At 37.5% G+C, this 13561-nt stretch overlaps 1 protein-coding gene across 1 annotated transcript in view; it reads left to right on the forward strand.

The window, feature by feature from the left end:
• Positions 1–13443, forward strand: part of GPRC6A (G protein-coupled receptor class C group 6 member A) — a 31202-nt gene extending 17759 nt beyond the window's left edge. The window contains exons 4-6 of the mRNA XM_069076988.1: positions 902–1114; positions 6014–6137; positions 9329–13443. Coding sequence (XP_068933089.1) covers positions 902–1114; positions 6014–6137; positions 9329–10455 — 1464 coding nt within the window. The 3' untranslated portion in view covers positions 10456–13443. The remainder of the gene's footprint in view (positions 1–901; positions 1115–6013; positions 6138–9328) is intronic.
• The last annotated feature ends 118 nt before the right edge of the window (positions 13444–13561 follow it).

The following is a 13561-nucleotide window of genomic DNA, read 5'->3' on the forward strand; positions in this document are numbered from 1 at the left end:
GTGCCCAGCCTATGCTTCTGTTCTTGAGCCCTCATCTCAGCAGCTCAGTAGTTTGCTGCTATATTGAGACAGATGCAATCAGGTGGTGGGCTTGGAGGTGCCCATGTATTAAAATATTTGGAGTTAAAGCTATATTATAATCAATAGTTCCACAGATAGGGATTTATTCAAAATAGTCACATTCAATTATGCTATTCCCTCATATGTTTCATTTCAGAAGAACATGATTTTTAGATCTCTATATAGATTAAAGAAGGGTTTTAAAAAAACAAGTTGGTTATTGAGAAGGAAACTAGTATTTGTTTTCTCTCTCACAATGAAAAAGGTCTTTGACAAACATGGGAAGTATAGAGAAGGAACTGGTATTTTGCCCGAAAGCAACTGCAGAAAGTACATCAATAATACTTTAATTAATAAATTTAAAATGATCGTTCACAACCATACAGTGCTTTAAGGTTAATAAACTGCTTCTCTTGTGACCACCACCCCTTCGTAACTTCATTCTCTCATGACATCATGAGGATGACACCTTGACTTTCAAGTGAATCGGATTTAAATGAGGCAGAGCTGCACAAAGTTAGTCTCATTCTTTTCTCCAGAACCATCAAAGTCCAGTGGCAAGAAGAAGTCAAGCTGTGGGTAGTATATCTAATGCATAATCCAATAGCAAGGGCACAATAGGAGAATCAATCAGGAGACCCTGCATTCTACTCCTAACTCTACCACTAATTACATGTGACCTTAGGCAAGTTTCTTCACCTCAATGGGTTTAATTTTCTTCATCTTCAGAATCTAGCATGCTTTTTCTTATACCATGATGCACTCATTAAAAATTTCTGGTATCACATTGAGATAATGTATGTATTAAATTGCTTTCTGTTTTTGGGATTTTTTTTAATAGTTACTTGAAACACTTAAACATGTGACATTTACTGATGGAGAGAGTGAATTTCAGTTTGATTCACAAGGGGACATTAACACTGGATATGATGTTCTTCTTTGGAAAGAAGTCAATGGACAAATGGCCATTATCAACATGGCAGAATATGATCTAGGAAAAGACGTTTTCATTTTTAAAGACAGAAGAGCTGAGAAGGAATTCAGGAATCTAAAGGTATTTTAATGCTACCCTGCACCATAGTACCCATTAGATTGGAACCATGCCTAAGAAGACTAGGTTTCGAACAACATTAGGGTTTTAAACAACATTCCTTATTTAATGTGAATTTAATGAAATTTAAAACAATTTCCATTATGAAAACACAACAGAAAAAGTTGGCATTTTCCTTAAAAAATAATAGTAATGATATTAATAATAACTGATATTGATATTAATCTTCAAATTTTATAAAGTGCTTTACATCCATAAATGAATAAAAGTACCATCTTATGTGGCAAGCACTAGCTAAGTGATCAGGATATAAATACAAAAGGGAACCCCTTCTCTCAAGAGGCTTACATTCTAATAAGAGAGAAATAACACAAAAAGTTGGGAGGAGGGGCAACTAGGTGGTGCAGTGAATAGAACACCAGCCCTGGAGTCAGGAGGACCTGAGTTCAAATTCGGCCTCATACACTTAACACAAAAACTAGCCATGTGACTTTGGGCAAGTCACTTAACCCCAATTGCCCTACCTGCCCCCCCCCAAAAAAAAAGTTGGGAGGAGGGGGAGAGGATTGGCCAAGAAGGAATTTTTTTGTTTGGGAAGTTATCTGGATGATGAGTAAAACCATAAGGAAATTAATTAACATCCATTTCTAATAAGAAGAGCATTATTGATTTTGATTACAGTTCCAGGGCTGGAAAGCAAAGAGAATGGAGTGGGAGGGATCTCCCAATAGAATCAGGCAGATGTTGCCATCATGCAAGGTGATGCATGACTTTGATTAAATAAAGGCTAACTAAATATGGTTGGCCATGTGATATAGTCACCAATCACCCATCATTTCATTCAAGCCTTAACAGCAACTCTGTGATATAGGCTCTCTACAGGTATCACTATCACCATTTTATATGAGTGAAAACTGAAGCTCAGAGAGATTAAATGATTTGCTGACTGGCAAAAATTTAAAGCCAGGTCTTCCTAGCTCCAAATCCAGCACTCTGTCCACTAGGCTATGTTTAAAATAATAATAATAAAACCATAATAGTGATATTGTATTTTTCTTGTCAAAATTTGCATTTTAGAAGAGGGTCAAGAGCTGCCATTGAAAAAATATTTGATTCATTCACCAAACATTTATTGTATTTAGCTCAAATTGCAGAGGCATATTTAGAATTGATCAAAGGAAGGCACTTCTTAACTATTAGTTATTCTCAAGTAGAACAGGCTACCCCAGGGGTCTTCAAGGAATGAACAGATGACTTCATGTCAGGTGTGTTCTAGAGTGGCTTCTTACTAAGATTACTAATGCAGCTAGGTAGAGAGGAGGATAAAGTTCTGGACCTGAAGTCACAAAAACTTTAGTTCAGGTCTGATCTCAGACACTTTGCCATGTGACCCCTGGGCAAATCATTTAACTTCTCAACCTCTGAGACCATATAAAGCACTTGTAAAGCACTTTTCCTACTTCATGACCCTATTTAAATACTAAATCTTTTTATTAACATATGAGTTGGACTAAATGGTCCAAGGTCCCTTCCAACTCAGAAGCTCTAAGATTCTATTAAATAGCCAGTATACTTCCAAGTGACTTGTCTTTATTGTTTTTTTTTTATCATAGTAGCCATATCAAGTACATAGCAACCTATTTTAAATGACTAAAAATCCACCAGGTAAACTGATAGTATCTTTTTAAGCATTCTTTGACCCCTTTTCTTACTGTGTATAGCAGAATTCCCCAACTGAAATCTCAAATTCTCTGGGTGGGTGAGAGGAGGGGGTAAAATGAGTCATTGGCTATTTTGGGTTAGGAAGAATATGACTTGAGTAGCCCCATTGAAAGGAGGGGTCTAGTGATGGTAGTTACTTTGAGGAAGGAGTATAGGCAGTATCTTCTCTCCCTACTTTAATTATTTTCTTCCATTCTCTATCCTCCTAAACATATCTTCAAACTATTAACAGGGATGAGAATTTTTGTTCCATGAGTTGTCATGACTAAAGAATTTAACACCAAGTGGTCAGCCTCAAGGTAATAAGCCTCTCTATACTAAGCTAAGCTGGCCCTTGGAAAACAAACATTGTCTGTTGCTGGGGACATACTCAAAGCTTTTCGAGCATGGTAGAATCTGTCAGAACTTATGCTCTTCTAGAAAAGCCTTCAAGAACCTAGGGTCATTTCCACACCACAATGAGGTATTAGAATAGGCTCTCTTCAAGATCAACTCTCAATGTTCACCAACTAGTTGGGAAGTCAAAATTTCTGTCAATTTGCCGAAATGATCCTTCAAAGCAATAAACAATTCAAATTCCACCAATATATGCTGAATAAACTAAACACAGATAGGAGTGGGAAGAGGGTCAAATTTATCTCCTCAATGAGTTTTTGCTCAGCTTAATAGAAAAACTATTTTCTGTGTCCTAAGCATACAATGCCTGGATGGCACTTTAGATAAAAAATTTGTCTTGTCTCAAATCAGATAACCTACACATAGATAATCCAGAGTTTATCATAAGTGTGTTCAAAGAACAAAAGAAATTATCAGTCATCACAAAGGCACTGAACTAAGAAGTGATTCAAAATCTAGGCACATTTCTCCTATGGTCAAGTCACTTTCCTCTTCACACAAAAACAGATGGATGGGATTCAGGCTTGAATTTGCTCTAGCAATGTTGTGATCTCAACGGTCTCTAGGTAGCCTTGAAAAAGTTGTATTTAACCTCTAGACACTATTTTCAAGTTAAAATCAGTATGCTGTGATTGATTTATCTTTTAGCAATTATCATGAAGATTTAGCATAAGGAAGACGACTTTAAACACTAAAAGGACTTTAGAAATAAAGTGTGGTATAATTGCAAAGTTAAAATATAGCTGTAGAATGAGTATCAGAGCATTGAGCAAAATCTAATTATATTAAATCCAATAGGGATAAATTCTTACACTTGAATTTTTTAAAAAGTCAACTTTACAAATATAGGATGGGGGCCGTAAAGTTAGCAGTTTGTCTGAAAAAAATATATATAAGTTTAAGTAGACTAAAAACTCAAGATGAGTCAGCAATATGATGCAGCACCAATGAAGTTACTGTGATCCATCTTCCAGCAATATCCAAATTCAGAAATTTGTCCTTCTCCTTCTTTTTCTCCTTCTCTTCCTACTCCTCCTTCTTCCTCCATTTATGACTTCATTGGTTTGGGGAGATGTAGTATCAAGACCAACACAGATCAACAACTCAACTCTAACTCATAGTCTTTTAACACTTTTCCTGAGACACTGTGGTCAAGTAATTTGTCCAAGGTCACATAGGTAGTATGAATCAGAAGCAAGATTTAAACCCATGTCTTTCTGAATCCAAAGTTAGGCCTTTATCTTCTAGATCATTCTACCTTTGAGGGCCAGAGATAATACCACCAAAAAAAAGTATCCAAAAAATTCTATCTGTAATTCACTTTGGAATAGAATTGATTGGCAGCTAGGTAGCACAATGGATGGAGCACCAGGCCTGGACTCAGGAAGACCTGAGTTCAGATCCAGCCTCCAACACTCTCTGTGTGATCCTGGGACACTCACTTTGCCTCTTTGCCTCCGTTTTCTCAGGCATAAAATGCAGATAATAACAGCACCTACTTCTCAAGGTTGTTGTAAGGAACAAATGAAATAACAACTGTACAGCCCTTAGCACAGTACCTGGCATGTAAAAAGTGCTATATAAATGTTAACTATCATATTCATTAATATGCTAACAATAATAACTTTGGTGTTTACAAAGTGTTCTCCTCCCAACTACCCTGTAATGTAAGTTGTGAAAGTGTTTTTAGCTCCAGTTTACAAGTGAGGAAACTGAGACTTAGCTTAAACATCTTGGAACTGTGGGAACTGGGCCAACCTGTGTCTGAGCTGGGACATGAGCTCATATCTTCAAACTCCAAAACCAGAGTGCTCAATATGCATAGCTAAATATTGTTTATATCTTCAGGATTGGGAACAGAATTTTTAAATAAACCCCAACTTAAACCTAGAGTGGGATACTTTCTCCACTTCAATCTTGACCACTTTCTTTCATTCTTTTTTTTCTTTCTTTCTTTCTTTCTTTCTTTCTTTCTTTCTTTCTTTCTTTCTTTCTTTCTTTCTTTCTTTCTTTCTTTCTTTCTTTCTTTCTTTCTTTCTTTCTTTCTTTCTTTCTTTCTTTCTTTCTGCTTTTTGGAGGGCAATTGGGTTTAAGTAACTTGCCCAGTTTCACACGGCTAGGTTTTTTGTTTGTGTGTTAAGTATCTGAGGTCAGATTCGAACTCAGGTCCTCCTGACTCCAGGGCCAGCACTCTACCCACTGTGCCACCTAGCCGCCCCCAATCTTGACCATTTTCAAAGACTCACCAGTCATGTCTGTGATTTCTTTTGGGGTTTTCTTGGCAAAGATACTGAAGTGATTTGCCATTTCTTTCTCAAACTGAGGCAAACAGTATTAAGTGACTTGCGTAGTGTCCCATAGCTAGCAAAGTGTCTGAGGTCAAATTTGAACTTGGGTCTTCCTGACTCCAGATCTGGCACTATAGTCACAACACCATCTCGTTGCCCTTATTTCTCTGCATATTTAAGGCCTTTTAAAGAAGTTAACAGTTGAAAACCATCTTTACAAACTACAAAATAGTTTTTGGAAAAAAATAAAATACTATTAAGAAAATTAATAATTACACAAATATACACAGTAAGTTTAAAATATATGAGAAACTAGATACTGCCTTTAAAAATATTCTCCATCTAATATTTTATTTGTTTTTGCTTTTTAATTTTTTTTTTCAGTCTTCCAGGTGTCATGAAAATGATGTAAAAAACACACATTAAATCTCCAGTAATCATATCTACATCTTAAGTTAAAACACTGAAAGTATTTTTTCCTCCCATTTTTTTCTAGCAAATTCAATCTAAATGCTCCAGGGAATGTGGTCCCGGTCAAATGAAGAAAACCACCCAAAGCCAGCACACTTGCTGCTATGAGTGTGTGAGTTGCCCTGAAAATCATTACAGCAATCAGACAGGTAATACAAATATGTCAATTTTCCAAAGACTTCAACCTACACCACTTCTTTAAAGTCTCACATTTTCTTTTTTGCTTTTTGGAGGGGGGAATGCAGGGCCAATTGGGGTTAAGTGACTTGCCCAAGGTCACACACCTAGTGTTAAGTGTCTGAGGTCAAATTTGAATTCAGGTTCTCCTGACCCCAGAGCCGGTGCTCTATTCACTGCGCCACCTAGCCACCCCAAGTCTGACATTTTCTAATGCATCTTTCTAGCTCTCTCAAAACCCCAGTTCAGTCTATTTTCCCCCAATCATGCTTTCTTTTAGAATAAGGTAGAGACATATCCACTTCAGGGTACAGACTGGAAAGAAATATAACAGCCAAGTCAAGATGTAAAAGCGGTATAATAACAGCACCTACATCACAACTTACATAGGGTTGTCATGAAGATAATGAGATAAGATTTGTCAAGGGCCTTAAGAACCTTAAAGCATCGTGTTAAAGCTAGCTGTTATTATTGTTGTAATCATATTGTTATTCCCTACATCACACTGTCTCTCTAGCAACCCCCAAATGACAGGGCTGAGCACAAGAGCAGCCTGGAGGCACCTGGATGCAGCAGTCAGGTGTACCTGGGAGATCTTATCATTCTCACCAACCAAGGATAAAAAATTAAGACATGAAAGAAGGAACTTTCATCAGGGACAAGGAGGCTGACTCCTGATAGCAGAGAGCTTCTAGTAACTTATTGTTTGCCATTCCAGAATGCAAAGGAAAGGATTAGAGTGAGGTCAGCAGCCATCAGAGCCTTAAAAGGACAACAATTCACAATCCCAGAGGCTGAACCTGGGAGAGGAGCTCTGCATTATCCTGCTACCCATTGTGTCTAGTCTGTAATGGCGACCAAGCCCTAGAACTGAGATCTGGACTAGACATGGAGAGATATTATGGCCTAGGCTTACTTTTAGGCAAGGGAGACATCAAAACCAGTCCTTTTTTTTTCCCCTGAGGAGTTCTCTCTCTCAGCAGGCATTACTCTCTGAGAAATTGCTCTGTTACTAAACTGTTCATTTTTCTAATCTCCTTTTCCCCCCAGCATGCAAGGATATTTTGGGTGCCATCATCTGGAAACAAGGGCCTTTCCCTGGCCCAAGGATGCAGTCTTGGAATACATCATAGCATCTCCTCCCCAGGGCTGTTGCAAGGATAAAATGAGATAATATTTACAAAGTGCTTACAAACCTTAAAGTGCTATAAAAATGCTATCATTATTCTTCATATCTTACCTATTTAAATAACATTGCAATTGCTTTCTGATCTCTTCCTTTTTTTACAGTATGAAATTCCAGCAGCTCTCACATCCCACCACTTCAATTCACCCTAATTCACTTAAGGTGCAAGAGATGAAGAAGTATCCATCCCATATCTAATCAGAAAAAAATTCAGGCCTAGAGACCTATCCTCTGCAGTAGAGGTGTCAAACATGGAGTCTAGCTCTTGGACCCATAACACTCCCTAGTGGAGCCTAAATCATATTAAAATGTGATTGGGAAATATTTAACAAAATAAATAAAAATACAATTATATAAAGATACATATATTTTTAATTAAAATATTTTATTTTATAACAAATATATAATACATATGACCAAGATAAATATTTTATAACAAAAGAAAATTTAAAATCAACAAAATAAATATATAATTATATATATAGTATATATATATATATATGTATATATATATATATATATTATACAACTTTAACATTAAGTTAATATGCACCTGCAGGGATCCTTTCATACAAGTTAGTGGGTCTTGCTTCCACTCAAATTTGATACCATTGCTCTGCAGCAACTTGCGGTATCTCGTAGGATATAAGGGAGCTATAGGTAAGTATCCACTAAGGCTCCACATAGAAGCCTCCTTGTGGCATGGAGTTGACCCTGGTCTCTCCAAAGCTATGCCAATGGAACATTAGCTCCTGCAGGTCCTATCAAAGTAGAAAGACTTCAAGTACAGATGTGGTCTATGGACCTTGCAGGTGTTGTGAGAGTCATCTAGCCAAATGCAAAGACACTCATCACCAGGTGGACCACTGAGTGAAGAATGTTCCAGTTACTGTATCCCATCAAGACTGTCAATTGTATTGTAGAGGGGTTACAGTCTGCATTGACCATTACAGATTCAAAATGTACTGGGAAGGGGAGGGGAGGACAAGGAGGAATGAGGAAGCCATTTTCCTTTTCTTTGGTTTTCTAGTTTTGGCAGATGAGAATAGAAATTATTTACACTGAATATTCTGATGCCACAGTAGTACGAAATCCAGTGCCTGGGTATCCTGAAATTTTTAGAGTGAAGCCCATTTCCAGCAACTAACTGTTGTAGAAGGAACTGTAAGAGACATTGCAGCATAACAGATAAAAGAGTTGGTCCCAGGGCCAAGAAGACCTGAGTTCAAATCCTACCTATGACACATACTGACTATGATCCTCAATTAACCTTTCAGTGGTCTAAGTAGCTCTCAATGACTCTCAAAGCTTCAGAAAAAGTGCTGGCCTTCATTGGTAGAGAGAATATCTTCACCTGGGAGTTCCCTATACAATGAAATCATATGTCCAGTTCCCTCTAGAATAGTCTAGCCTAGTGATGACCACTGTACTGCCAGGGAAAGGCAACATATGCTTTTTGAGGTGCCCTGACAGAATTTTTTTGGTTTCAGAACTATATAACAATTAATAATAATAGCTAGTATTTATTTAATGCATTAAAGTTTGCAAAGTTCTATACATGTTGTCTCATTTTAACCTTACAACAACCTGGTGAGGTCGATGTTATTTTTATTCTTATTTTACAGATGAGGAAACTAAGGCAGGCAGAGGTTTAGTGACTTGTTTAGTCACTTAGTCACAGCAAATAAGTGTCTGAGGAAGGATTTGAATTCAGGTTTTCCTAAGTTCAAGTCTAGCACGCTATTCACTCCATATTTCCTTCCTTATCCCTTCCCCCTCAGTTAATTATTTCTCCTTCTCTTTGTAAGGCCACTGTACACTTTTATATTTAAACCCTCTTGACCACCATCTATGTCTGGGCAGTCACCTCTCATTTTAGAGTCAGGACTGCCAAAAGGTCTCTTTACAGTAAGCTGGCCTGGCCTACCAGTGCCCACTTGGATGCTCCCAATTGCAATGCTGTCTTCTCTATTGTAGATATGGATCACTGCCTTTTATGCAACAGTAAGACCCACTGGGCCCCAGTGAATAGTACCACATGCTTTGAGAAGCAAGTTGAGTATCTCAATTGGAATGACTGGTTCGCCATGCTGCTCCTAACCCTCTCGGCAGTGGGGATTGTCTGCACTCTTACAGTCGGAATAATATTTACTAGAAACCTGAACACCCCTGTGGTCAAATCATCGGGGGGCTTGGTCATCTGCTATGTGATCCTCCTTTGCCACTTCTTCAGCTTTGTCAGCACCAGCTTTTTTGTGGGAAAGCCGCAGGACTTCAAATGTAAAACCAGACAGCCACTCTTTGGCGTGAGCTTTGCCCTGTGCATCTCCTGCATCCTGACAAAGTCCCTAAAAATTCTGCTAGCCTTCAGCTTTGACCCCAGATTACAAAAATGTCTGAAGCGCCTTTACAAGCCTATACCCATCATAGTGATTTGCACAGGGGTTCAAATGATCATCTGTACAATATGGCTTATATTTGCAGAGCCTTTTGTAGAGGAGAATTTCTCCATACCCCGAGTTATTATCTTGGAATGTGATGAGGGCTCCATCATGGCCTTTGGTACCATGCTAGGCTACATAGCCATCCTGGCTTTTGTTTGCTTTATATCTGCCTTTAAAGGCAGAAAGTTGCCAGAAAATTACAATGAGGCTAAGTTCATAACGTTTGGCATGCTCATTTACTTCATTGCATGGATAATATTTATCCCTGTTTACACTACAACTTTTGGCAAATACTTACCAGCTGTGGAGATCATTGTCATTTTAATATCTAACTATGGAATTCTGTGTTGCACATTTTTTCCTAAATGTTATGTCATTCTCTGTAAGCAGGAGACCAATACAAAATCTGCCTTCCTTAAGACATTATATATGTACTCTTCCCAAAGTGCAAGCAGCCTTAATGTGAGTCACATTTCACTGGGTTCTAGGTCCAGTGAAGCCCCTCTTTCCCACCACAACTTCACTTGCAAGTCTCCAGTCACCCTTGAGCAAGGCAAGGCCAGCCAATCACAGATGGCTGAGCATGTACAATCTGCAAGGAAAGGAATTGCTAGAAATACAGCTGGAACACACCCAAGAAAAAGAATTTCAAGCATATAAATGAAGAACTCCCCAGTGGATGAATGAATTGTTTTCAGGAAGGAAGAACAGGACCACTTGAGGTTAGGAGTCACAATCTCCTAAGAATTCTTTCTGTGGGCATTTCTATATCAAAATCACCATCAAAGATAAATTAAACTCATACTCTACTCATAGCACTGAACCACTGTATTAGCCCAATACCTTCCTGGACTCAAGGTCTGTCCCACTGCTTGGTGGAACTTCAGGATGGACCTTCTTAGAATCTTCACCATAGCTCTCTTTGGGACAGGTTGGTCAGTAGAATCATCCACTCCATAACAAAAGTAGCTAAAGGAGAAAAAAATGTAAATTATTGCCTGAAATAACACATAATTTTCATCTCCTCCCACAAAATGTAGAAAGTGACTTTTTATTTCATTTTGGTTTTGTTCCTTTGTTTTGAGACTGGGTCTTCCTACATTATCTAGGCTAGAATTGCAGTAGCCACTCCTGGTCCAGTCCTACCACTGATTTGCATAGAAGCCTTGACCTTCTTTGTTTCCCCTCCTTAGGCAAGATGGTGGCACTCTGCTCCTCAGGACTTACCATAATGGTGTCAGACTTAGTATGGATACCAGATCAGCTTTGCCCTGTGCAGCTCAGAACTCATGATCCACTACAATGGACTTCCCCCATAGCAGTGATTTTAGCTGTGTCCTGGCAAAGAACAACCTGTATAAAAAATAGCTTATTGTATATTTATAGTTGTGGTTTTCTATATTCTGTTGCAAAGCATTTTGTGTTTATTTTTATAACAGTTCTGTGATAAAGACCAAAGGATGCACTTATAAAACATTTCTTATCCGTCTATAGGCTATTGATTTTTATGGTCACTCAGCAGAAGTTGTAAAGAATGGGCTGAATGTTAATTACCTGATGAGACAATTAGGAATTGAGTATGTTAAAGGGTACCAGGAAGGAATACCTCTGAGACAGAAACTAAATGGGAAGTGTGTGCTGACATACCATCTTAGTCATCAATCTAAAGAATCACATTTAACTGTATACAGTATGTAATTTGGCGAAATAATCCTCCTTAAGAAACTTCAGTGACTCCCTATTTCCTTTAGAATAAGGGCAAATTTCTTGCAACTCTTCCTGAAAACTCCTCAGCTTGACATTTAAAGTCTTTCAAAATCTGGCTTAAATGTATCATTCCAGGATATCACGAATTTCATGTTCCAGGCAAACTGGCCACTGTCTGTTTCTTTATCTTAAATTTTCTTTTTATTAATCAACAAACACAAACATTTCAATATATAAAGATGGAGAAGAAAAAAGATAGTATAACAAACAACTGCTGCATGCAGGGTTTTTTTAAAAAACACATATATATTACATAGATATAGGAAAGTAACAAAATATTAACAAAATTCTATTTGTGGCTTCAATACTTTTTTGTTTTCTTCTGTACATTTACAAAAAGATTTTTTTAATATTTTATTGATGATCTTTTTGCATCACTAACATTTTTGTTCCATAAAGGACTTTCCTTGTAACAATTATATATAAGGCAACAAAAAAGCTTGCTTCAACCCACTTATTGATAACTGAATTCATCCATCTCCCACCCTCCGTGCAAATGTGGGGTCCAAGATTGTACAATCTGCAAAAAAAATCACTGAGGCAGAGCTCCAACCCAATAGCACTTAATTAAAGGATCCATGGTCCCCTCTAAAAAAGTGTACCTCAGATCTTTCTCATGATTTGAGATATTTCCTTTCCCTAGGGCCTTACTTTTATAGAGTTTGGTAACCAAACACATAAAAGAGACATAGTAAAGTACAGAATCTTTTTGGTTAATAGACTTTGCTCTTAAGGACCATAAGTGACATAAGAGTCATAGGTTGGGGAAGCACTGGACATCTCCACTGAAAAAGTGGTCATTAGATGGGCAAGGCAAAAGTCATCTCAAGTGACTAAGTGGTCAAAAGTTGGTCACCTCTTCATGTTGGGCAAGAAAGGGTGGTCCAGAGATATAAAAATAAGTTGGAGGATTTTCCAAAGAATCAAAGCATTCCACCCATGCTGGGTTTGAAAATGGAATTTGAGCAAAACAGGATGGAGATATCTTTGTCAGCATTCTTGTGGTTGTTTAAGTGACTTTCTTAACCAGTAAACAAGTGATGCATGTTGGATTAAAGTTCAAGGTCCGCTATAAGAATTTCTCTTATCTTATTATCCCTATACAATTTATATAAAATATCAAACTGATTAATTCTGATTAGAATAGAGTAGGAATCCAAATAAATTATTTCTCACATAGTTTGACTCTGATGCATTCCTTCCTCACTCCACCTCTTACTATCCTATAAGGTTTAGTTCAGGTGTTAATACTCTCCTTCTCCTCCTCAAATTGACATGTATGTACTCATCTGTTTACATGCTGTATCTCCCTCAAAAGAATGTAAGCTCCTTGAGGTCCCAGACTATTGTAAGTTTTGTCATTGTATCCCAAATGCTTCTTCAGTAAAAGAAGAAGCTTAATAAATGCTTACATAAAATGGATTTGGATTATAGTAAATGGCTCTTTGCTTTTCTATTTCTATGAAAAGCTAAAAAGTACCTTTATATACACTAACTACATTGTAAACTGTATGAGGGTAGAAATCACATATTGCATAAATGTCATGGCTCTCCTTGTGCTTAGCATAGTGTTCTGTACAAAGTAGGTACCAAGCAAATGTTTGTTGAATGAATGAATTCACTAAGAAAATGTTTGTTAAATTTATTTACAAAACATCTCACAGAAACAAATAATTTTGTTGTCTGAATTTTGCCAGAGGTAAATTTGCCCATCCTCACAGGTCAAATGACACAAGCCAAGAATAAACCAAGGTCTCTTATTTCTTAGGATTTTCCTGACATGGATTTCATTCTAAGAGGGGCACATGATCAAAAAGCATTAATGGAAAACCTGTATGTGAATTAAAACCATATTGGCTATACAAATCTTTTTTTTTAGGTGGGGGGTAGGAATTTGTACATTTTACACGAAGGATAGGAAAGAAGAAAAGAAGGAAGGAAGGCAGGAAGGCAGGAAGGCAGGAAGGAAGGAAGGAAGGAAGGAAGGAAGGAAGGAAGG

This window comes from Petaurus breviceps, unplaced genomic scaffold, assembly GCF_028583685.1.
Source record: "Petaurus breviceps papuanus isolate PSGF00001 unplaced genomic scaffold, PetGlider_PUasm1.0 90977, whole genome shotgun sequence".
NCBI lineage: Eukaryota > Metazoa > Chordata > Mammalia > Diprotodontia > Petauridae > Petaurus > Petaurus breviceps.